This window comes from Adiantum capillus-veneris, chromosome 11 (assembly GCF_014529385.1).
Source record: "Adiantum capillus-veneris isolate H3 chromosome 11, ASM1452938v2, whole genome shotgun sequence".
Classification (NCBI taxonomy): domain Eukaryota; kingdom Viridiplantae; phylum Streptophyta; class Polypodiopsida; order Polypodiales; family Pteridaceae; genus Adiantum; species Adiantum capillus-veneris.
In genome coordinates this window covers 6,082,172-6,108,590 of record NC_140941.1, presented here as the reverse complement: position 1 = coordinate 6,108,590, position 26,419 = coordinate 6,082,172, and the positions used below count along the sequence as shown (strand labels likewise).

The following is a 26,419-nucleotide window of genomic DNA, read 5'->3' as shown; positions in this document are numbered from 1 at the left end:
CATGGTCATTTTCAATGAACGACAAGAAAGAGTACTCTCCATTGGGCAGTTATTACACTCCCACTCCAACAATGAAGCAGAATATGCAGCCCTAATTCTTGGGTTGGAACAATGTATTTCACAAAGAATTCAGCGCCTAAATTTGTTCGGCAACGCTTTGCTTTTGATAAGGCAGATAAATGAGACCAGGGATTGTAAAAATCAAGTTTTACTTGGTCAACTTCGCCAAGTGAAGGACCTTCTAAAGAAGTTTGAAGCGGTGAAACTATTCCATGTCCCCAGAGCAGAAAATCAAGAGGCAGATGCGCTAGCTAAAGAAAGAATACAAGACGTTCCCGTGGGAGCGATCAAATTAAAGCTACCCCTCTTCCAAGGTAGTGATGCTATGCCTTATGTCATCGGTTTTCTAGATACAGGAGAATGTCCAGCCGGACACAACAAATGCCAAAAACAGTGGCTGTTAAGGAAGGCTACTAGTGATGGGGGCTTTTCACAAGCCAAGCTCCCATACCCCTCTTCTCTCGTCCCATACCCCATGAAAACCCCCTCTTAGGGAGGGAGTGATAAAAGGCATTGGAAAAAAGTAAGAAAAAATAAAGTATGATTATGTAAATATATAAGAAAGGTAAAATAGGCCACCTCATGCCTGCGGGGTAGCCCATCCCCACCTTGCCTCCTTTTTCTTCATTGTTGCCCCGTCGGGTGTCCCTTTTCCTCTCCTCCACTGAAAAGGTCAACCCCCTCTCTCTTCCCCTTATCCTTTCTCCTTTCTCTCTCCCCTCAAGCTCCCCCACCTCTCACCAATAATGCATTATAACTCACCAATAATGCACCCTAACTCACATGCAACTTACCCTATCTTCCAAAATAGTATACCCCACCCCCTCTTTCTCTCTCCTATCATATCCCATGACCCAAATACCCCCCTCTCTCTCTAAAGGGCGCCATGTCTCTTGTCTTGTAGCTAAATAACCTCCCCCACACTCACACACACTCAGTTTCACTGAAAAAGGTACCCACAGACCCATCCCCACCCGGTGGTTACCTGATTTTTCTTGTGTTCACACACATCTGCACACAGATTCACCGCTGAACACACTCCCCTCTCTCCCCTCTTGTAATTACTTTATTCTCCATGTCACCTCTCACTTTTTTTCATCAACCCATCTCTCTCTCTTAGTCTCTCTCTCATGAGACTGCTGTTCTGGCACATATACACACAGCCAGACAAGTGGGGCCCACAGTCACATGGCCTATGTAGATAATGATTTCTTCATTTCTAAATTCTAGAATTTCTCCCCCCTCCTCCCCTATATAAAGAGGGGTCACCATCACACTAAATACACACACAACATCACCAAAGAACACACTATGCACTGTGTGTGCCTAGTGCACACACACACACCCACACCATCACCATCACCGCAATCACCATGCTTGTCTTGAGCATGACCTCTACACCCTTGGCTATGGAAGATGAAGGACAAATAAATGAAGGATGATGGCCATAACCCTCGTGCGAGTCTTTGCCATCAACTCCCACCTATCCGCCATGTGCTCTATCACTCTCTCCCTTCTCATTCCCCTATGTGGATTTTTGGGAACGGTGGGTTGAGTCACTGGCGAGGGGGGAAGCCGCACCCGATTTCCTAAAAAAAGATCGGTTCACGCATGGCTTATGGCCGCTTCTCAAGGAGAAGGTGAAAGGTAGATTCCCGGCTACGTACGAGTTAGCCGTTGAGATTGCTCGCCTTAAGGACAAGAAGCTGCGAATGAAAGCCAAAGAAACCGAGTCAACAGAAGCAGGAACATCGCGTCAACCAGCAACTACGACAACCACCATACCACCACCACCGGCTCTTGGGGTAAGAGATGACCAACAAGATATGTTGGCCCATATTACTGACCAACTGCAGAATTTGTCTGTCCACTTAATACAACAAGGGAGGAGTCAAGAAAGAGATCAAGACCCTGGAAGAGCACGACGACAAAACAGGGAGTATCATTGCTACAACTGCGGAGAAGACGGTCACGGTATGTACTACTGTCCCAAACCATGACAAAACTATAATAGAGGAGGTAGGAGGAACCAATTGTCACCCCCTAGAGAAAGAACACCCCCACCCCGAGCACCACCCCCACCAACACAAATTCTACGTCCACCCTAGACACCACTACAAGCATCCATCCCACCTCTTCCACCAGCCCCACCACCTGATCGCCCTGTAAACATCATAAGGCTAGAAGAGAAAGGAAAAGCCGTAGTAGTGGATCCACCCAGAGCAAAGGAGAGGGACAAGGGTAAGGAGAAGGTAACCTTTTTAGAACCACTTGAAGCCATGACTGTGAAAAGAGCTAGGAGGGAGAAAGCTACACAATCAGATGATGAGAGAAGCATGAGAGGAGAAACTAGCAAGAGGCCATCCAGGCCACGACGGAAATTGGGCATCATCGACTTCCAGCTAGGGGAAAGTTCAAAGCCCTATGATCTAACATTGGATGTGGCAGAGCAAGGACCGAAGATTACATGGCCACAGCTGCTACATCTTGTACCTAAAGTAAGGCGACAATGGTCTAAAATGGTAAGTACAAGATGCTCCAAAACAAAGGTAGCCGGAGCAATTTCGGGATGCAACATGGATGACATCCTTCCAATTGTCGACGTAAACATGTTGGGATCGGAGAGCACACACACAGAGAGCCAGCACGAAGAAGGAGATAGACACGGTGTGTGGCGGGGCGGTACTCACACTACAATGTGTAGTTATGAGTATAGTTATTATGAATGAGTAAATGAATGGCTGTACATGGGCGGCTGAACAACGGGCAGCCGGGCACACGGGCCTTTAACCCAACAATCTCCCACTTAAAGGCAGTGTGCCTTTAAAGTGGCCAAAGTACAGCAAAAGAAGTCAAGCCATACCCATCAGCGATCTACAGTGTGCAAACCGCTGTGAGGGTAACGACTTCGTGAGTAGATCAGCAGGGTTATCGTCAGTGTGTACCTTGACAAGCTCTATGCGCTTGTCCTCTAGCACCTCTCGTATGAAGTGATACCTCACCTCAATGTGCTTTGTCTTCGCATGGAAGACAGGATTCCGTGCCAACGCTATGGCACTCTGGCTATCACAATGTAGAATCGGAGCATCACCAGCTATACCAAGATCTCCCACTAGTCGTGAGAGCCATACGGCCTCCTTGGCAGCCTCAGTGGCAGCCATATATTCAGCCTCTATAGTGCTCAAAGCAACGCATGGCTGTAAACGTGATGCCCACGAAACCGGTCCACCTGCAACTGTGAACACATAGCCGCTAGTAGACTTCCTCGAGTCCACTGACCCTGCATAGTCTGAATCTGTATATCCGCAAACATACATATCCTTCTCACCATAACATAGGGACAACTCTGAAGTCCCTCTCAAGTATCTGAGAATACCTCTCACTGCATCCCAATGACGCTTGCCCGGGTTAGACATGTACCTGCTAACCACACCAACTGCATGAGCAAGATCTGGACGCGTAGCCACCATGGCATACATCAAGGAACCAACAGCTGACGCATAGGGAATCTGAGACATCTCTGTAGTCTCCAAATCTTTCTGAGGGCAGTCATCATGGCTGAGTTTTACATATGGAGGCAACGGGGTACTAATGGCCTTCCCCCCTTCCATATGAAAACGCTCAAGCACCCTGTCAATGTACTCTTTCTGACTAAGAAAGAGCATCTTGCGAGAACCATCACGAGTGATCCGCATACCCAAAATATGACTGGCATCCCCAAGATCCTTCATGGCAAAGGTCTCATGTAGCCTATGTTTCAAGGCATCCACATCAGAAATACACTTCCCTGCGATTAGCATGTCATCCACATACAAAACCAAAACAATAAGACTACCATCTGCAGCCTTGCGAGTATAGAGGCATGGGTCCTCATAATTGCGTACATAGCCCAATGAACTCATGAATGCATCAAACTTACGATACCATTCACGAGATGATTGCTTCAGCCCATACAAGGTCTTAAGAAGCCGGCATACCATCTTCTTTGAACCATGAATAACAAACCCACTTGGTTGCTCCATGTACAAATCCTCGTGCAAGTCCGGATGTAAGAAAGCTGTCTTTACATCCATTTGCTTCAACTCCATGTCTTCTGTAGCTACCAAAGCAAACAACATACGCAAAGTAGACATCTTCACCACTGGGGAGAAGATCTTGTCAAAATCAATGCCCTTCTGTTGCTTGAATCCTTTAGCCACAAGCCGTGCTTTGTACCTAGGCTTTGCATCCATTGAACACAATTTTATCTTGTAAACCCACTTGCATGGTAGTGCCTTCTTACCCTTTGGCAAAGGAGTAAGCTCCCACGTTTCATTTTGGATCAACGAATCCATCTCTGACTGCATAGCCTGCTCCTACTTGAGCTTGTCAACACTAGACATGGCCTCATCATAACATGATGGCTCCCCGCAATCAGTCAACAATACATAATCCATAGAAGGCACAAAACGCTGAGGCTGTCTTGCACGCCGCTCTGAACGCCTCAAAGTGCATCTGGCTGTCCCACATCTACATGATCTCCCAACAAGGGCTGATCTCCCACTTGAGGGTCAATGGGCTGCCCACGAGCAGCCATGGGACCATCATAACGATGACCATCCTCCTCAAATATCACACGCCACACCTCAACCGTTCGCGGTGATGCTCTATACATAGAGTCCTCATGAAAAACAACATCATGGCTGCGCACAATCTTCCTGTCAATAGGATCCCACAATCGATAACCCATCTCACCAGAGCTACCATAACCCAAGAAGATACATCTCTTGCTCTTTGGATCCAATTTGCTGCGTTTTGCCTTAGGTACATGTACATAAGCTTCACAACCAAAAACACGAAGGTGACCATACGAAGGTGGAAAACCTGTCCATACCTCTTCAGGCACTTTGAAGCCCAAAGGAACACTAGGTGAACGATTTATCAAATGCACAGAAGTGGCAACAGCTTCAGCCCAAAATCCATTTGACAAACCAGCCATAGAAAGCATACTACGGACTTTTTCCTGTATAGTCCTGTTCATGCGCTCTGCCACACCATTTTGAGGAGGTGTATAGGGAGCACTAAGCTCATGCCGTATACCCTTCTCAACACATAATGTTGTGAAAGCATGAGACATAAATTCACTCCCATTGTCCGTACGTAAGCACTTCAACTTACAACCTGATTGGTTCTCAACAAGAGCCAACCATTGCTTAAATATATCAAACACCATATCCTTCTTACGAATGGGGTATGCCCATACCTTCTTGCTAGCATCATCAATGAACGTAACAAAGTACATAGCACCTCCAAGAGAAGCATTGGGCATCGGCCCACATACATCACTATGCACCAAAGCTAGCTTTTCCAAAGATCTGTGTGGAACACTTTTCTTATGAGAAGACCGAGCATGTCGACCATAAAGGCAATGCTCACAAAACTCAAAACCACCAAAATCTGAAACGGGAATGTAATCTGCACGTGCCAACAACTTCAAACCTTTCAGTGACATATGCCCCAAACGCTGATGCCATAAAGAAGCAGGAGGTTGCTCAGTGATCCCCACAATGTGATCAGCCACACTAGCTACACAAAGGGAATAGAACGTATTCCTCTTAGCACCTTTAACCAAAACAAGGCTGCCCTTAGTGAGCTTCCAACCTCCATCACAAAAAGATACATTGAAACCAAGTGAATCCAAGTGACCCACACTAATCAAGCTTTTTGCAAGAGCCGGCACATGACGCACACGCTGCAAGACAAACGTAGTAGAGTTTGGCATAGCCAAATGAATATCCCCAATGCCATGAATCTGCATAGAACGCCCATCGGCAATCCTGACAGTACCTGTGCTCGAAGCATCATAGTCATGAAACCACGACCTATGAGGCGTAACGTGAAAAGAAGCACCACTGTCAATGACCCAATTCATAGGCATACTACTCTCATGAGTGAGAAGAAAAGCGTCATCAAAATAGGATGCAAGCAACACATCACCAAGCTCTTCACTAGTAGCACTAGTCGGAGCACATACATGGTCATCTTGAGAGCTACACTCTCCCTGTGTTGCATTTAACTCCTCAATCTTGACATTGGACTTAGGCTTGTCCTTAGCATCATGGTCTTTCTTCTTACCATCTCCATTTTCCCTTTTCCACTTGTAGCAATCCTTTTTGAAATGGCCTTTTCTACCACAATGAAAACATTCCACATCCTTTTTACTTGTGCCTGCACGGGACTTGCTTCTAGATTTACCCCTGTTGGACTTATATTGTCCATAGTCCTGCCTCTGACAACCATTGCACTAGAAGACTTACTACCTGCATTATTCTTTCGATTAATCTCTTCCGTGAGAAGACTAGACTCCACATTAGTACTTGTCAACTCATCCGCAGGAACCGAGTTACTTATGGCTGTCCTAAATGTGTCCCATGACTCAGGCAACGTGACAAGTAAAAACATAGCTTTTACATTGTCCTCAAACGTAATTTTCTGCGTAGCAAGTTGGCTGAAAATTGTATTGAACTCATTCAAATGCGCATTCATGGAAGCACCTTCCTCCATTCGCAAATCAATAAGCTTTTTAATCCAATACACCATAGAAGCAGCCGAATGCTTATCATACATATCGCAAATCCGCTGCCATAGCTCATAAGCTCCACCCTGTGCATCTTTCACATTGTAATAAACAGACTTTGAAAGGGAAAGCCTAATGGTAGACCTGCACATCTCATCCAACTCCTCCCAATCATCCCTCTCCATGTTCTCTGGCTTAACTCCCTGCAACTTTAGAGGTCGAATATGTTTCTTCTGCACCAAGACATCCCAAATCTGATCTTTCCAATATGAGAAATTAGCACCATCCAATTTCTCAATATTGAAAACTGTGTCCTCTTTAGTGCCCATTACAACAAGAATGCAACAATGAGAAACCTGTAACCAACCAACAAACTGCCACAACAAAGTAGTGTTGCAAATCTGACAACACCTGCTGCTCAATCAAAGAGCAAACACATAGAGTATAAATCAGCCCATAATATGGTCAAAAAACGTACGTAGAAATCCACAAACAAATGCATAAACTCGTGACACCTGTAACTCAACCGGCCTAGGCAAACCGTGCCACAAAATGCATCAACAATGAGCTGTCATAGAGGCATAAACATACTCCATGTCTGAATAACCACAATAGAGACATAAGCTGACCAAGCTTACACAAATCCGTGAGCATAAATGGATCCAAGTGAGCATATAACCAATGCACAAGCTCAACGAAGTCCAATCTCTACTGTCAACCAAGTACCTGTCCGTACTCAAACCGCAACACTGCAAGCAAGAGCAAACCCGCTCTATGTATAAGTGAACCAAATCTCCACAATATCATGCATAAAGAGTGTTTGTCAAACTGCCATATCCACATCCATCAACATACACAGATGATGTAAACCTGTAGCTCAAGAACACGCATAAACAGACTGCGCAGAAGAGTAGAAGCTCCCACTCAAACCACAACCATATACATGGCTGTCCCACAGTCAAAATACATGTTTTGTAACCACAGAAGAAACCTGTATCCAAAACTCCCTGTAACCTGTAACCTGTACCTGTACCTGTACCTGTACCTGTACCTGTACCTACACCTGCACCTGTACCTGTACCTGTAGTCGAAGAAGACAATGTCGCCAAAACTCCCACTCTATTTGTGTGTATGAGGCCACTCCAAGAAGAGGCTACACACTCTCAAATGAGCTGTGGGCTCACGTAAGTGGAAGACACTACAGCAATGGCACTTGTAATGGCTATGGAAGCTCTGGCAGCAGAAAACTACCAAAGAGAGCTGAAAAATGCAGCTCCTAGTCTGTAGCTCGGATGGGATTTCTGATGGCACGAATGGCTCCGAAAGGGGGGTTAAGCTCTAGGAAGCCTGGGGAAAATACTCGCGGAGTGCTGAACCTTCCAATGCCAAGCTCAGAAAAACCTTCTGCTCTTTAGAAATGCGCGCGTGCGCGAAACCGAAAAACGGCAATGAAACAACAGCAATTTTCAACACACTCAACAATGATGATGAAGCTCTCAATGCTCTCACTACCAAGCTCTGATACCACTTGTTGGGATCGGAGAGCACACACACAGAGAGCCAGCACGAAGAAGGAGATAGACACAGTGTGTGGCGGGGCGGTACTCACACTACAATGTGTAGTTATGAGTATAGTTATTATGAATGAGTAAATGAATGGCTGTACATGGGCGGCTGAACAACGGGCAGCCGGGCACACGGGCCTTTAACCCAACAAAACATAAAAGGAAAGAGGGTTGGAAACACCTACATTGATGGAGGTGCACAAATCTGTGTAATGAGCGAAGCTATGATGCTTCGATTAGGGCTCGAGGTTGACAGGCCTTCTCCATGCAAGGCAAAGATGGCAAACAACGCAAAAGTAAAGTGTGTGGGTGTGGTAAGTGCCGTGAAAATCAAAGCTTTCAACACTGAGGTAGAGGTAGATGTTTTTGTAATGCCTACTAAGGGGGAGGGCTATCCACTAATTTTGGGAAGGCCATGGTTGATGGCCATGAAGGCAAAACAAGAGTGGGGTAGTGGCCTTCTACGCATGACCGGTAAGAAAGGGGAGACAATCTACTACGACATGAGGATTGGCAAGCAGAAGCAAATGAATCTGGAAACATCGGCAGATGAAACCACTAGCGAATCTTCCAGTTCTGGGGAGGAGACCACATCCACCGACGAAAGTGACAGTTCCATTGATGTGATGGGTATCATTATGAAGTATCCACAAAGGGTAAGCACAACTGGTGATCCATCACCAAAAGGGCAACCCAATGAAGAGGAGAGCAAATCACCTGGCCTAGGAGGAAGTAGGTTGAAGGGTATGTTGTCTACGGAATTAACACTCGAGGAGAAAGATAGTTTTTTGCAAATGTTGATGGGATTTCCTAACCTGTTCATTGACAACTATGAAAGAATCACAGGCATTACAGTGGTGGAACATCATATTAAGCTGAAGGAAGGGGTAAAACCAGTTGTGCAAAAGCTACGACGATTGGGGGTCATACAAGAAAAGGCACTCTTGGCCGAGGTAAGGAAACTGCTGGAGGCGGGATTCATCTATCCTGTAGAAAACTCAGAATGGGTGTCACCCGTAGTGGTGACGCCTAAAAAGAATGGTAAGTGGAGGGTCTGTGTTGACTACAAACCACTAAATGCAGCTACAAAGAGAGACCACTTTCCTCTCCCTTTCTTGGATGAAATTCTGAATGAAGTAGCGGGTTTTGAATGCTATACCGTCTGTGATGGTTATTCTGGATACTTTCAAATACGCATAGCCTTGGAAGATCAACTAAAAACCACTTTTATCACGCCATGGGGTTGTTTTGCATACAGGGTTATGCCATTTGGTCTCACAAATGCACCTGCCACATTCCAAAGATATGTCACATATGTTTTTCAACCATTCTTTGGAACATCCATAAGAGTGTTCATTGATGATTTTTGTATATATAGCTCCCGTATTTCACATTTAGAAAAGGTAACTGAAGGTTTGGCTAGGTTGCAGAGCCTAGGTGGGCAATTAAATGTGGATAAATGCCACATTGGGGAGAGTAAAGTCATTCTACTAGGCCATGAAATTTCAGCAAGAGGTATCAACGCCGACCCAAGTAAGGTGTCCGCACTCATAGCCCTACCTTCACCAACGACCGCACGTCAACTGGTCTCTTTTCTACAGAAGGTGAGGTATTTAAGTAGATCCATACATCTACTATCACAACTTGTTCTACCACTGCAACAACTCACTCAAAGATCAACTTTCACTTGGGACGAGGAAAGCGAACATCACTACAACAAGGTAAAGGAGGTCTTAGCCACTCTGCCAACTATCTCACCACCTAAGTGGGATGAAAAATTCTATGTCACCTCAAGTGTTGGTGATGACTCATTGGGGGCTGTGCTACTCCAAAAGGATACGACGACATCTTTCATGAGGCCAATCTACTTCTCTAGTCGAATGATGACAGCAGGAGAGAAAGGTTTCACCCATGTGGAACACTTAGTCCTAGCTCTTAGATTTGCAACTACAAAGTTTAGGTCATATTTGTTGCCTAAGCAATTTGTGATTCTAACCACGGATGAAATATTTCCCTATGTTGTACAACACATGGATGTGTCTGCTAGAATTACTAAATGGCTAGTTCGTCTGCAAGAGTTTGACTACACGGTACAGGTAGAAAGCACAACAAGGGCAAGTTTGGGGGGACTCATGACCTACCAAGACTTTGAAGGGAAGGAGAAGCAATCTAAGGAAGGAGAAGTCCGATTACCTCCAGTACCACCGATGGTAGAAGGAGCATACTCTCTCTACTTTGATGGAGCCTACAAGCGAGTGTCCGACAAAGCAGTTGCAGGCATAGTGGTCTTTGATGAAAAAGGGACAAAGGTATTTTCGTTGGGCCAATTGTTAGATTCACATTCTAACAATGAAGCTGAGTATGCAGCACTAACCAAGGGTCTACAATGGTGCGTCTCACAAGGTGTACAACGCCTCAATGTATTTGGGAATGCTCTACTTCTGGTAAGGCAAGTAAATGGAGCATGGACATGCAAGAATCCTAGTTTAAGGACTCACTTAAGTGGTGTAAAAACCTTGTTGGGTAAGTTTGAAGAAGTTCAAATACACCATATCCCAAGGGCTCAAAACCAAGAAGCAGATGCCCTAGCAAGTGAAAGACTACAGGAAGTGGTGGTTGGAGCAATAAAACTAAAGCTCCCTCTATTTCAAGGCAGTGATGCCTTGCCTGACATCATGCATTTTTTGGAAACAGGGGAATGCCCATCAGATTTAACAAAGGGACAGAAGCAATGGCTGACGCGGAAGGCCACAAGGTATCGACTCATCAATGATGGTTTGTACTGTAAGGGTAAGGACCAAATACTCAGGAAGGTCCCTCTCTCTCACGAAATCACGGGAGTAATTGCTAGCTGTCACGATGGGGATTGTGGTGGTCACTTTGCCCTAGACATCACAAGTAGGAAAATCTTGCAGGCAGGCTTCATATGGCTTAGCCTCAACCGTGATGTACACCATTGGTGCAAAACGTGTAAGTTGTGTCAAAAGGCCGGCACTAGGTCACTTATGCCTGAACCACAGACACCTATTCTCTCATATGGCCTATTTGAAAAATGGGGTATCGATGCCATTGGGCCATTACCTAGGGCCAACTCAGGAAAATTCTACATTGTCATGGGGGTCGACTACATGACTAGATGGGCAGAGGCTACAACCACCACTAGAATCACAGCGGTAGAGGTAGCTAAATTTATCTACGAGCAAATATGCTGTAGGTTTGGCACACCTTTAGAGATCATCTCTGATAGAGGGCCAGGTTTCAGAGCAGACTTGGTAGGAGAATTAATGCAAAAACTGGGCATTACAAGGAGGCACTCTTCACCATATTACCCTCAATGTAATGGCCTAGTTGAAAAGGTAAACGGAATGGTTTCTAAAATTATTACCAAGCAGGTAAACAATCATCCTGGAGACTGGGATAAGTATCTACTACCAGCTTTATGGGCCTACAGAACTTCATTTCGTACATCCTTGGGATTCACACCGTATCATCTAGTATTTGGTAAGGAAGCAATCTTGCCCATTGAAGTGCAACTACAAAGTCTCAGAGTAATGGCAAGCCAGCTTCAACAGCCCAACATGCATTTGAGAGATCACATCATCAACTTGGAAAGACTGCAGCTGGACAGAGAAGAAGCAATAAATTATTATGCAGCACAAGCAGAGCATAGACGGCTTAGCTTTAACGAGCATCTCCGGAAAAAAGAATTGAAGAAAGGAATGTTGGTGCTCCGCTACGACAATCGCTTTGACACGCGCAAGGATAAGAAAATCCTACTCCGATGGGAAGGTCCTTTCATCGTCAGGAAAAAGTATGCCAATGGAAGCTACCAGATTATGGAGGCTGATGGAAAACTTCATAAAACTAGGGTAAATGGTTGGCGACTTAAACCTTATTTTCTTCGATTTGACCAGGCTCCACCAATTGACATTCCAGATGAGGACACACCATCAGCCGCCACCTCCGACGATAATGATCAAATAGATGAGCTAGAGACATAAATGCCTCTAGCCAAAAGGGGAGGGCTAATGATGGGGGCTTTTCACAAGCCAAGCTCCCATACCCCTCTTCTCTCGTCCCATACCCCATGAAAACCCCCTCTTAGGGAGGGAGTGATAAAAGGCATTGGAAAAAAGTAAGAAAAAATAAAGTATGATTATGTAAATATATAAGAAAGGTAAAATAGGCCACCTCATGCCTGCGGGGTAGCCCATCCCCACCTTGCCTCCTTTTTCTTCACTGTTGCCCCGCCGGGTGTCCCTTTTCCTCTCCTCCACTGAAAAGGTCAACCCCCTCTCTCTTCCCCTTATCCTTTCTCCTTTCTCTCTCCCCTCAAGCTCCTCCACCTCTCACCAATAATGCATTATAACTCACCAATAATGCACCCTAACTCACATGCAACTTACCCTATCTTCCAAAATAGTATACCCCACCCCCTCTTTCTCTCTCCTATCATATCCCATGACCCAAATACCCCCCTCTCTCTCTAAAGGGCGCCATGTCTCTTGTCTTGTAGCTAAATAACCTCCCCCACACTCACACACACTCAGTTTCACTGAAAAAGGTGCCCACAGACCCATCCCCACCCGGTGGTTACCTGATTTTTCTTGTGTTCACACACATTTGCACACAGATTCACCTCTGAACACACTCCCCTCTCTCCCCTCTTGTAATTACTTTATTCTCCATGTCACCTCTCACTTTTTTTCATCAACCTATCTCTCTCTCTTAGTCTCTCTCTCATGAGACTGCTGTTCTGGCACATATACACACAGCCAGACAAGTGGGGCCCATAGTCACATGGCCTATGTAGATAATGATTTCTTCATTTTTAAATTCTAGAATTTCTCCCCCCTCCTCCCCTATATAAAGAGGGGTCACCATCACACTAAATACACACACAACATCACCAAAGAACACACTATGCACTGTGTGTGCCTAGTGCACACACACACACCCACACCATCACCATCACCGCAATCACCATGCTTGTCTTGAGCATGACCTCTACACCCTTGGCTATGGAAGATGAAGGGCAACTAAATGAAGGATGATGGCCATAAACCTCGTGCGAGTCTTCGCCATCAACTCCCACCTATCCGCCATGTGCTCTACCACTCTCTCCCTTCTCATTCCCCTACCCTATGCTCCCCATTTCATCGCCTTATTCTCTAAATAAAGCTTGAGGTTCTGTGAGTATGTTTTCTTGCAATGTTTTGCCCATGTGAGGTGTGCGGAATCGCCACCTAGTCTTGTGTTTGGAGTGAGCTTGTGTATGTGTGAAGGGTGTGCGGATTCGCCACCCTTTTGTGGTGCCTAAGTACTAAGCCGCTATACCCCCTCCCTCACTCTCTCTCTCTCTCTCACTTGATCTCATTCCCTTTCCTCTTCATCATTACTCCCAAGCATCCATCTCTCTTGGATGAAAACTTTGTTATGGTGGTGTGTTGTTTGTGTCCTAGCCGCTGAAGCTAGGTGGTGCCCCTGTTTGCTTTACCATGACAGGCTCGAGGCGCGCCATTGGGTCCCTGATGTTTTAGAGGCCGTCGGGGTTCGGGGTTCGGGGTTTGCTTTGCTCCCGTCACTAGGTACTGCCTTATAGACGACCACTTGTATTGTAAGGGCAAAGATCAAATTCTCAGGAGGGTGCCAACCTCCAGTGAAATCATAGAGGTAATTTCAAGTTGCCATGATGGCGTCTGTGGCGGTCATTTTGCTCTAGATATCACCAGTAGGAAGATTCTACAGGCAAGATACTTTTGGCCTAGTTTGAATAGGGATGTACACCATTGGTGTAAAACATGCAAGGCTTGTCAAGTGGCCAGTGATCGCACGTTAACCTATGAGCCACAAACCCCTATCATCTCATATGGCCCTTTGGAGAAATGGGGAATAGATGCAATCGGTCCTTTACCACGGGCCCAATCAGGTAAACTGTACATCATAGTGGGTGTAGACTACATGACTCGATGGGCAGAAGCAACGGCCACCACCCGCATTACAGTCCAAGAGGTGGAAAAGTTCATTTTTGAGCATATCGTTTTGGAACTCCTCTTGAGATAAAATCAGATAGAGGACCAGGATTCATAGGTGATTTGGTGGGAGAACTGATGAAGAAGTTAGGCATCACACGTCGGCATTCCACACCATACTATCCACAATGCAATGGTTTGGTAGAGAAGGTAAATGGAATGATTTGCAAAATCATCACAAAACAGGTGAGCAACCACACAGGGGACTGGGATAAACATCTCATGGCAGCTTTTTGGGCCTACAGAACAACATTCCGAACATCACTAGGTTTCACCCCTTTCCATCTAGTTTATGGGAAGGAGGCAATTCTACCCATTGAGGTACAGATAGCGAGCTTACGAGTTTTGGCTAGCCAGACACATCGTCCGATTGTAAACCTCCGAAGCCACATCTTGGATCTGGAGAGACTCCAACTGGATAGGGAAGAAGCAATCAATCACTATGCAGCACAGGTAGAACGACGCCGGCTTACTTTCAATCAAGGGCTTAAAGAAAAGGGACTGGAAAAAGGCACGTTAGTACTGCGATACGACAACAGATTTGACACTAGGAAGGATAAGAAATTTCAACCCAGATGGGAAGGGCCATTCATCATCAAGAAGCACTATGACAACGGCAGCTATAAGCTGATGGAAGCAGATGGGAGAATTCACAAGACTAGGGTCAATGGATGGAGACAGAAAAGGTATTTTCTTAGGTTTGACCCAGAATTTGTGCTAGACATTCCAGAGGAGGGAGAACCCTCTAACTCTACAACTGAAGAAGCAGAAGAAGGGCTAGAAGCATGAATGCCTCTAGCCAAAGGGAGAGGGCTAATGATAGCCGACTTTTGAAAATCAAAGGAAAAGAAAAAAAAAACTTATTTTTCCTCTGTTGAAGCCTTGGAAACACTGTTGGAGGGCTCGGCACCGCCTGGTCAATCCTCCCAACACCCTACAGGCATGACACAACCCCCCCCCCCCCCCCTTCGATTTTCCGGCCTTATCACCCTCAGCCCCGTTGGTCCATACCCCAGCCTAAGCCGCCCTCGGTTTCAGATACCCTTTCTCACCCCCCCCCATAGCTTATTCCTCCCCCCGCCCGACGGGCATTGGATGAAATAACACCCCCCCCCCCCCCCCCCCTCTCTCTCTCTCTCTCTCTCTCTCTCTCTCTCTCTCTCTCATTTTCCCTACATACCTCTCTCTAATATCCTCTCTCCCTCTCTCCCAAATTTACCACCCCCCCGGCCAGGCGCAAGCTTTGAGCACTCACCCCCGACCCCTCTCTCGTGCTCCCTCTATGTGAGCCGCATGAAACCCCCCCCCCCCCCCCCCCCCCCCCCCCTTGGCCCGCTAATATTCTTTCCCTAACCCCTCCCCCCTCTTCCCCACCTGCTCGCCTCACCCTCCCCTTGGCCTTATTTCCTCCTCCCTTGGCCCACTAATATTCTCCCTCACTCCCACCCATTGACTTGCTCCCCTCCTCTCTTCCTTAAGCTACCATGCAAGACAGTAGATACTATTCCCTCTCTCTCTCACCCACACATTCCCCCTACCCCACTCCATTGCCAAACTCCCCCCCCCCCCCCCCCTTCCCTCACTCTCTTGTTCGGCGGCCCACAAGGCGCGGACCTATCTCCTATCTCTCCCTCACACCCTCTCTCTCTCTCTCTCTCTCTCTCTCTCACGAGCCTGTGAAGGCGCAGAAAATACTCTCTCTCTCTCTCTCTCTCTATTATCCACAACACTCCCTCCCTTACACACCCTCTCTACCCACACACCACACACCCTATCCCTCCCTCTCCCTCACCCCATATCTCTCTCCTTCTCTCAGCCCGAAGGCTCACACACTCTCTCTCTCCTTTTCTCAGCCCGGAGGTGCAGATCATTTCCCTCTCTCTCTCTCTCTCTCTCTCTCTCTCTCTCTCTCTCTACACAAACACACACACACACCATCTCACCTCGCCCTCTCTCCCTCTGGTGCTGTGCACAACACCGCAGCAGTCCAATCTCTCTCTCTCTCTCTCTCTCTTTCTCACGCGCGCTCACGCCACAGCAGACTTAATCTCTCTCTCTCTCTCTCTCTCTCTCTCTCTCTCTCTCTCTCTCTCTCTCTCTCTCTCCACACACACACACACACACACCGCACACACCGACACTCTCTCTTTGACCCCATCTTCCCCCCCCATCCGCCTCGCGTAGCGTAGCAGGCAGCCGGCCGTCAACCAACAGAGAAAAAAATAAAAATAAATAAATATTATATGTATGTATATATATATATATATATATATATATATATATAATGTATATATTAATTACACAATAATATTAAGCCCTGAAGGAGTACGAGCGGAAGTGCAACGCGAGAGAGAGTGCGAGAAGAAGAGCACGACGATATGGTGAACTCGCTCTACTGTAATGTGTAGAGCATAGTGAGTTCTTATTAGGTTTTTACAAAAGAATATGTGTACATACCTGGCGGCCCGCCCACTTACCTGGGTGACCACATTGGGCTTTATACCCCAACAAGCTCCCTTTCCCACGCACGCTTACGTGCACACACATACATATACAAATACACACACATACACGCACGCATGCGCACTCGCACATACACACGCATCCGCCCTCCATGCACCAATACATACACACACACACACACACACACACACACACACACACACACACACACACACACACACACACACACACACACACGCATATACGCACCGCACCACAAATACAAAAAACCCAAAGGTTTACGACTACGACATCGACGAAAAAGAAGAAGAATCCAAACCACGCGCCGCCAACAACAAAAAGAGAAAATGCGCCGAAGGCATGCCTCGTCCGACCCCGAAAAGAAGTACGTTCGACACTGACGCACCGGCAACACACCATTCGTCGGCAACACGCAACCACGACGCCATTCCAGTAATTTATAGGTTATTTTCATCATTTTCTTCAGTTTTCACCCGAGCCATTGTAAATTCCCATTTTTGTTTGTAAATATCCTCTCTCTAGGTGATGGTCACAAAGGCCCACCTAGAGATTCCCATCTTTTAATAACCTCCCAAAACAAAGCAAGGGTCAACCACACCGGCGGGCCCACCACTTGCTTTGTCTCCCCGATTAAGCTTACCCTAACCACACTGGGATTACCATAATCCAAGCAGCCAACACCTATAAATTGTCACTGAGAGGTCACTATCGGGGGGGGGCAATTCATGAGGAGCCAAGCATTTGGTAGAGTGTAGTGGGAAGGATTGACACTATCACCATCACGGGGAGGGGGCTTGTGTGTTGGGTTTGCCTTGGGAATTGCACCATGCGAAGGGAACCACATCCATCTCTCGACTCCAATGGTCGATGCACACACGTATACACCCTCTTGGTAGCAAGTATTCACAATCATTGAGTCGTCTTAGAGAACGCACCAAGTAGGTTGCACCACCTCCTCTCCCTACCTCTCTACCACCACAGCGTGCCACTTTGTAAATATTGCAGAAATAATTCACCCTCACACCCCCGAGGGTTTTCATCAATTGCAAATCTCTCTCTCTCTTCCTTTCTCTGTGTGTGTGTGTGTGTGTGTGTGTGTGTAAGTTTGCGGTGTTCATATCATCGTGGTGTGCGTCCTAGCCGCTCAAAGCTAGGTGGTGCCCCCTGTTCACTTTACCGTGGCAGGCTCAAGGCGCGCCATTCGGCCCCCGGCATTTTAGAGGCCGTCGGGGTTCGGGGTCCGCTTTGCGTCCGTCAGTACCAGTACCAGACATAGCTCCAATACCAGTAGCACCGGTGTCAGTATAGAGAAATTAACACATTATCCCTAGCAATGTGTGTGTGTGTGTAGCACCGGTATCCGTTCAATATAATATAGTACTAGTACCAGTACACTTGTAGCACTGTTACCAGTAACAGTACTGGTACCAATACACAAGGAGCACCAGTATTTGTATAGTGAAGTTAACACACTATCCCTAGCAATTTGTGTGTGTGTGCGTGCGTGTGTGTGTGTGTGTGTGTGTGTGTGTGTGTGTGTGTGTGAGAGAGAGAGAGAGAGAGAGAGAGAGAGAGAGAGAGAGAGAGAGAGAGGGAGAAATAGCTCGATCTTCACGCACGTCCTACGCCGTGTACGCTTCAAGCCTCGACATCAGACATGAGAGGTATGTTCCCTACTCAGTACACTACTGTTTGATGCTTGTGCATGTCCAAAGAGGTAGATAGAAAACCCGATGAAACCTAGACTTGCCAAAACGCAAAAGCTTTGCTAATGCCGAGAAGGCGCACCCAATCATGACCAAACTTCATAGACAGTTGTACCCTAGGTCTACTAACATGCTAATAGCCTCATAATTCATTTTGGCCCCAGAAAAAGGCCCTGCATCAGAAAATTGCATTTTTTCCCTTCTAGTTGGATAAGAACCAAACTTGGCCAGTAGCTTCGTAACACTAAGGCTACACACTTGTGTGGAGGAGCATCATGAATGGCATCGCCTAGAAGGGTTTTAGCAGCAAAGAACCTCCGTAGCTCAAGAAAGCGCCATTTTGACACAAATCATTCAAGGATGTTGGAAGGGGGTGAAACTTCATACAATGCTTCTAAAGACGAGTCTCACCAAGTCTACAATGGTGCATTGTGCTAGGCAATAGCCTATGACAGGATTCACAAGTTAGAGAGTAAACCCGATGAAACCTAGACCTGCCAAAATGCAAAAGCATTGCTAATGCTGAGAAGGCACACCCAATCATGACCAAACTTCATAGACAGTTGTCCCCTAGGTCTACTAACATGCTAATAGCCTCATAATTCATTTTGTCCCCAGAAAAAGGCCCTGCATCAAAAAATTGTATTTTTTCCCTTCTAGTTGGATAAGAACCAAACTTGGCCAGTAGCTTCATAACACTAAGGCTACACACTTGTGTGGAGGAGCATCATCAATGGCATCGCCTAAAAGGGTTTTAGTAGCAAAGAACCTCCGTAGCTCAAGAAAGCGCCATTTTGACACAAATCATTCAAGGGATGTTGGAAGGGGGTGAAACTTCATAAAATGCTTCTAAAGACTAGTCTCACCAAGTCTACAATGGTGCATTGTGCTAGGCAATAGCCTATGAATGGATTCACAAGTTAGAGAGTTCGTGCAGAGAGCAAAATGGTCCCAGACAAAGTGTGGCTACCCAACTGGTGAATTGACACCTCACATATGCTTCAAGAAAGTGTATGAACATGTTTGAATTTTTGCATGCTTGAAAAGGTTTCTTTTCCAGTTAAGTAGGAAAAAAACGTGATTTTTTCCTTCCCTGTGCATCTTTGGATAAAAGTGAATCATAAAGGCTTCAATCATGTTCATCCTATTGGAAAACCATCTCTTGGAAGATTTTTTTCATACGAAAAGGAAGATCACACTTTCCATAGGTCAAATTTTTCATGATGGCATAATCCTAAAAATGGTTCAAACCTTGTGTGGGAAGTCCAAATTAAACTGCAGATTGATCAATAGTCTCAACTCATCATGTGGAACAAGCGAACCAGGTTACACCCAGTTCAAAGATCATATGTGACATTTAAGGAGAAATTCACGTTTTTTTCCTTTCTATTGTCAATATGAGACTAACTTGGTTTTTAAAGCTACCCACATGTTAAGTTTGGTGAGGGAACCCTACTCAAAAGATTTGACAGTCATTGGAGAGCTACACCTTCCCTACTTGAATTTTCCACTTGGTTGGGAGTCTGAAAGTGGTCTACCTCTTACGCACCAACAAGTCAAAATTATGGTGTAGGTGTAAGGTGTAGCAGAAGTGAATGTTTAACTTTGCTCAAGATGAGTGCTCCAAACTGTGCTCAAGGTTCCTTTTACTTACGGAAGGGAGAGCCTTCCGTTCCTTTAATGAGAGAGTGCAAGTGATCACAAACAAAGTGGATAAACACTGTGAATGAAAGTGCTGAGACTGAGAGATAGAGAGAGAAGAATACGACACCAGACAAGTTATCAAAACCCTCCTCCAAGGGCCCCTCTCCCGATGGCGAGAGAGATCTATGCTATTGATTGCACAAATCTGGTACAAGATGCTGATGCAAGTCGTGACGCTATGATGCAATGTCGAAGTCGACTATGCTGATGACGATGACGATGCTAGGGCTAAAAACTGAATGCTGTGAGTCGGTCAAGTTGGGGCTGATCGGTGAACTTGATGAATGCTGAAAAACGCTGCTCTTAGGGTTGAGAAAATGTTGCTATAGCCATGCAAAAATGTTGATGTAGACTGCTGAATTTTTTGGTAATCTTGCTTAAAAACTGCTAGACCAATGGGGCTGAAAACGCTACGCTAATGGTTGCAAAAATGTTGTCCAAGGGGCTGAAATCGCTGGTTTGCTATCGTGGGAAAAACACTAATAGCCAGGCTGAAAACGTTGAGTTTTCAAGGTTGAAAACACTGGAGGTTCTGTGGGAGTTCTTGCTTGAGAAGATATCCAGAGGGCCAGCTGCACTTGGTGCCTATGCTCTCCTTCCTCCTTCTGCCAGATTCCACTAGCGCTAGGTTTTCTTTTATATTTGCTTAGTTCAATTGCCCTACCCAGTTCCCAAAAATTGTCACTTAAAAATGATAGGTGAAAAATGGCTAAAATAGGGAAAATAGGTTGTGTGCATTGGAAAATGCTCCTGATGGATTCTGATGGTAATGCTGATGATCATGCTATGTGCAACCAGAGGATATGCATCTACTGTAATTGCTTGGGCATGCACGGTCTAGGAACAGACTCACAAAAGTGCCAGAACACTTCTTAAGCTAGGCTAACTGAACCCTAGACTTGAAGTAGCTTGTCCACATGCACATAGGATTAGATGTGCACGTGACAACAGGTGGATCAATAATCTTTATATATTATGGGGAATGTGCATACCAAGTTGGAAGAGCACCAGAGATCAAATGTGTGAAGTGAGGAAAAAATTGCGATTTTCTCCCACATAACGTAGCAAGGAACCCATCAAAAAATTTGGCCTCATCCACATGTTGGCACAAGTCCCTAGATCAATTCTATGTGGTCAAAAGTGAAAAACTTCACATTTATGGTGCACAAGACCCGATAAGCCTGGAGCAAATGTTAGAAACCTCCGTTACAACCAATTTCCCTATTCAAATTTCACCATATTTGTATTTGCAGTATAAATCAAGCCCATGGGGTCACAGTCCTAAAAAAGTGGGTAGATCACATACCTAGAAAAAATCACGTTTTTTTTCCTGACTTTGCATAAAACAATTTTGTTTCAAGTTATGTAGGTTCTGCATGATTCACATGATTGTTCTAAGCAAGATTAACAACTGACAAGTCCAACAGATGCGTGGGAACAGGGAAATTCCAAAATTAGCTTTAACCATTCTCTGAATTGCAAAAAATATTTACAGGAGCTATGAAGCCTGAAGCCAAGGGAAATCCAAAGAAGTGGAGGCGCAAAAAGAAGTTGGAGCAGAGTCCGGAGTTCACGATTCTGAAAGACTTCCTTCACAAAGCATCAACATACATCGAGAAGGAGAGATTGGAATTAGAGGGCGGTTCAGTCTACAAAGCAGTTACCGAGATTCAGAAAGTAACATGGTGATGTTGTCGATGATACCCAAAAGGCATGCAATCTTGCTAGAAAGCTACCAATTGAGGATGCACTAGAAAAGATAGATCTACTCAACTACTTCCAGCTGCCGCCATGCAGAATAGACATCTAGAGAGGTCGTGAGCTCTATACCAACATCACAGAAGATGGCACGGGAGATTACCACACTAGAGAATCATAAAGTTCAAGTGCGGATCACCTCCAAGTTGATCTCTGAAGCTCTACATTTGTTAGATAAAGGTGCTACTATGAAAGGTAGAAAGGACTTAGAGATTGAAAACTTTGCAAAGAAAGGCGCAGTGGCTACTTTCGCAGGTGTGACATGTCGAGAAGCAGAGCTGCCAACTCAGATGTTCATGCAGTTCTTCCACATTGATGACAAAAGGCTAGGTTGTTACACAACACATAACCACACAGTAGCTACTACGACAAATACCTGGGTCTATCAGTAGAACGAACCAGTAACGATCGAGCACGCCCAACACATTCTTCAGCTTTTAACCAAGAAAAAGCATCATACAAAGCTTACATACCTAGCAGCACCAGAGATGCTAACCAGAATTGAATATCAAGCCATTGGTGCGGCTCAGGATTTGTCGAAGGCACCCACCCAAAATGACTGGACTTAGTAGCAAGAGGAAGTAAGTGATGAAGAAACGACCATGTCTGGTTCCACTCTGACTACTTCTCGAACAAGGTAAAAAAGGAAGATACAATAATCTGAATCGACTAAAGAGATTCTTGTATCGACTAAAGAGGAACACGTAGACAGAAAAGGCAAGAGACCAATGACAACCGAAAGGTCTAAGAAAGAAGAAAAATATTAAAAACAAGATAGAGAGAAAAGATTGGTCGAGGAATTCAAGAAAAAGAGAGTAGACGAAGGGGTTTGGTGAGCCTAATATTCTTCTTTGGGTATTTGAGCAAAGAACAGGCCACGTTCTCCACTTGTTTGACGTTAGATCTTGCAAACGCCTCCTACGCTACAAGTACTTTGCCAAGCTTTTTGAGGCACGCTCGCTTTTCATATGGCCCGTTTATCATCCGTCCTGTTGGTTGCGAGAGCTGCAGGCTAAAGTGAAGTCGAGGCTTGAAGAAGAAGAGGGGTGCGAAAGTTGCTGGCAGAAGCTCGTTGCGTCGGCTTTATTTCTCTCTCCACCTTGGTTGCAGGACATTGTCGATAGCAAGCAAACCTTGTAGCTATAGTGGTCCTATGTTGCAGATAAATAAAAGAGGAATATGCAACAGAGAAAGAGACAGATTTCCCTACCTGACAGTAGAGAACAACGAACGAGGATGTCAGACATCGATCCCATTGATCAGCACCTCGAGAGTCGAGACTCAGCACAACACTTTTCGAAACTGAGAAGGGCGATGATGGGTTGAAAGATTTCAAGTACTTGTCCCTTGTTACGAAGGTTGCAATTATACAGAGCTGGAAGCCTCGTTGTTTATGATTGACCTTGCCTAGAAGAGTGAGAAGCAAACAAAAAAAGTGAGAAACAAGCAATGTTTGATGAAAGCCTTCTGTGAAAGCTATGTCGATAACAATGGCACAAGGACAAGGAGTCGATTCATGCAAACAGGAGAGCAAGCTTGCGTTTTACTGTCGAATAGGAAGCGAGCAGTGCGTGAGCCGCCCCAGACCTTGACGAGTGTGCGTTTTTGTAATGAAGGACAACCTCAAGTAATACGTAGCAATGGCGATGGATACCCTCCTCGACTTTCTTCTCTTCAGGATGATCATACCCGATTCTGAGTTCTTGAGAAAGGCCCTATAACATTTCGCACACCATCTTCTATCCACTCATCAACACCAACAACTCGCCACCAACTCCACTTCACCCGCGCTTTCGAGTTCCTGACGAAGGCCAGATATTTCTACCGCCATGTGCAGCCTCTATAGCCTTGTCCTCACCTGTTGCTCCTCCTTGTCACACTGCTTCACAAAGGCAGCAATTCGTAGGTTTGCAGATGTGCAGCAGTTTGACGATGAAGTTTTTTCAAAGCTAGCAGTATGTTCAATATTCTTCAGGTAAGTCTCTGGCCATTCTTAGAGAGAGAGAGAGAGAGAGAGAGAGAGAGAGAGAGAGAGAGAGAGATGGAAACCGTTGTTCTCGATCAGCAAAGCGCGGTTGTGCAGGTTATGAAAGGGCACGAGGCCTGCTCGAAAAATTCCGTCGCCATGCTAACTTGCCTCTACTTATATAGTTCAAAATCCGGCTATGGCAACTGTACATGTGGGGATGAGAGCATATGCCTTGCCTCTCATGTGTGCCTTGCTCTCTCGACAATTTTGGATGTATGTGTGTGTGTCTGTGTTCATGTTTAGTATCGTGTATTCATGGTTGATTGCTCGGCTATGGCAACTATACATGTGGGGATGAGGGCATATGCCTTCCCTCTCATGTGTGCCTTGCTCTCTCGACAATTTTGGATGTATGTGTGTGTGTCTGTGTTCGTGTTTAGTATCGCGTATTCATGGTTGATTGCTCGGCTATTCATGGTTGACTAGCCAACACCTTGACAAGCTGGCTCTTGAGCCTCGTTGGCCCGATGCTAGACCTCCCAAGCTCAAGCAGATGGAGAGTGTATGAGAGCATTCAATCCATGTCGTAGATTATGATACTCTAAGAGCCGTTCTCCACGAGGCGTCCTCTAGAGTCCGTTCACTTCTAGACCTCAATGCTTTGGATAAATCCTTCAAAAAAACTCATCGTAAGCCTCCTGTCACACACATTGCTTCCTCACCATCCTCTCTTACACACACCCTTTTGTGCTAACTAGACTTGCTTGGTGGACGTTGCTTCTATAGAATATAACAGGACATGTGCCGATTTACATCAAGCATCTAGCACTAAAGTAAACAAGTACAAATTTTGCCGGATCCGCATTTGCAATAGTGATGAGCATGGTGTCTTACTCTATGGGGACATCAAACTCAACACACCCGTTATCATGTGACCTTGCATAGGGAGAGTAACAGACGAACGTATTGTTTGGCTGATGAAAGTTCTCCCAACATGGAGTTCTCTTTCGAAGGTTAGATTCAAGCATCGATCGGCCCCATGAGCAGAACCCTGCAATTGGAAAGACTCCTAGACTTTTTTTGTTTTCGGAGTCGGGCGGGGCAAGCCCGGCCGCTCCTCTTATCCACCATAAAAGTGGACAAGACGAACGAAAGACTCCTAGACTCTTGAGGACAGATCCTAGGTACATATGATAGCATGCTACTGCATGGCCAACGAGTTGTATAATTGAGGAGAATCCTTGCATGGTCTACAAGGAGAGGTGCACTGCAAATAGGAAACATGCTATAGCATAGGACAAGAGAAAGAGTTGACGGGCGGCTGAGTAGAGAGAGATAGTGCAATTTTAACAAGGAAAAATCTATCAAAAAGCACCCATAACTCTTTATACAACGAGCCTTTGACATATAATATTAAATAAAATATGTTTCTCTTCAAGCTTAATCAATAGATCACATCTCCTGTATTTGTCTTAATGCGTGTTTTGTGTCTGGCAGGGAGGACATTTATTCACAACACTCGACGTTTCAATTGCACAAGCGTGACTCCGGCTCGACAACACTACAAGGTTCGTTATCTGTATCCAACACCCCATGACTATCCGTTTGCTTGGCGCAACACATAAACGCTACGGGGCAGGGCATGGCTTTCGTTTCTTATGATTTTTGGAGAGACCACAGTACCAACTCTCCACCATACTTTTGTATGGCACCTCTGCATGACGTGCACTTTATACTTTGTAGTTTCAGTCTGTGACGTTTCATTGTAAGACGATATGTTTAACTATTCACATTGCTTTTTTGTAGCTTGACTCAAACATTGTCCTCCAACTTGCACAATCGGATGACATTCGTACACGATTATCAGGTCGGTAGTGTAGTTCAACTTTTATAGTCTCTTTGTGCTTTCTGTATTTTTGTGTTTGTCAAAATAGTTTAGCCATATGTTTTCCTCACTAGTGCATGCTCAATTTCGATCATCGTATCTATATATCAAATAGACATGCATTTCTTTTCTCACAATTTGGCAATTCAAGCTATATATTGAAGTAAAGAAAAATTATCAACACGCTCAATTTCGGTCATCGTATCTATATATCAAATAGACCTACATTTCTTTTCTCACAATTTGGCAATTCAACCTATATATTGAAATAAAGAAAAATTGACTACGTTTGATTGAGAATAAGATGGGTGTCTCAAAGATGGTTCCATGGTTTAGAGACTAAATGGTTGATATTACCAACTTTAATGGTGCAATCTGCAACCAACTACCAAAGAAGATTAAGTTGCAACCCTTTTGCTCGATTCAATTACCCTCTTTAGTAGCCCTTTGTCGTATATGGAGCACTATGGGACACAACTTGCTTTTTTTAATGCTTATTAGGTCCCAAGCTCAGCTATTATTGGTGCCTATCAATTGGTTCTACTAATTTTCTCGTGTCACGAGAACAAAACCCAAAGCGACAGCAATCACAGCCAACGAACCAAGTAACCAGCTAATTATGTACGACAAAGACCCACCAAGCAAGACTAGTTTCTGAGAAGCGGATTCCTTGCAAAGTGTGAACGAAAAATGGCCCCGC

General features: G+C 45.3%; 1 protein-coding gene across 1 annotated transcript; it reads left to right on the top strand.

Annotated features, from left to right (window-relative positions):
* The first annotated feature begins 22,804 nt into the window (after positions 1-22,804).
* Positions 22,805-25,687, top strand: LOC147446840 (uncharacterized). The gene is made up of 2 exons (XM_086524196.1): positions 22,805-23,840; positions 25,332-25,687. Exons 1-2 carry the CDS (start codon positions 23,695-23,697, stop codon positions 25,429-25,431), a joined length of 246 nt encoding a protein of 81 aa, XP_086380322.1. The 5' UTR covers positions 22,805-23,694; the 3' UTR covers positions 25,432-25,687.
* Positions 25,688-26,419: the final 732 nt, after the last annotated feature.

Bases quoted from the DNA above. Each gene is read 5' to 3' on its own strand.
- LOC147446840 (XM_086524196.1), top strand. From the start codon at position 23,695: ATGTGCAGCCTCTATAGCCTTGTCCTCACCTGTTGCTCCTCCTTGTCA. The intron at 23,841-25,331 runs GTAAGTCTCTGG...TGTGTCTGGCAG, and splicing joins GTATGTTCAATATTCTTCAG to GGAGGACATTTATTCACAAC.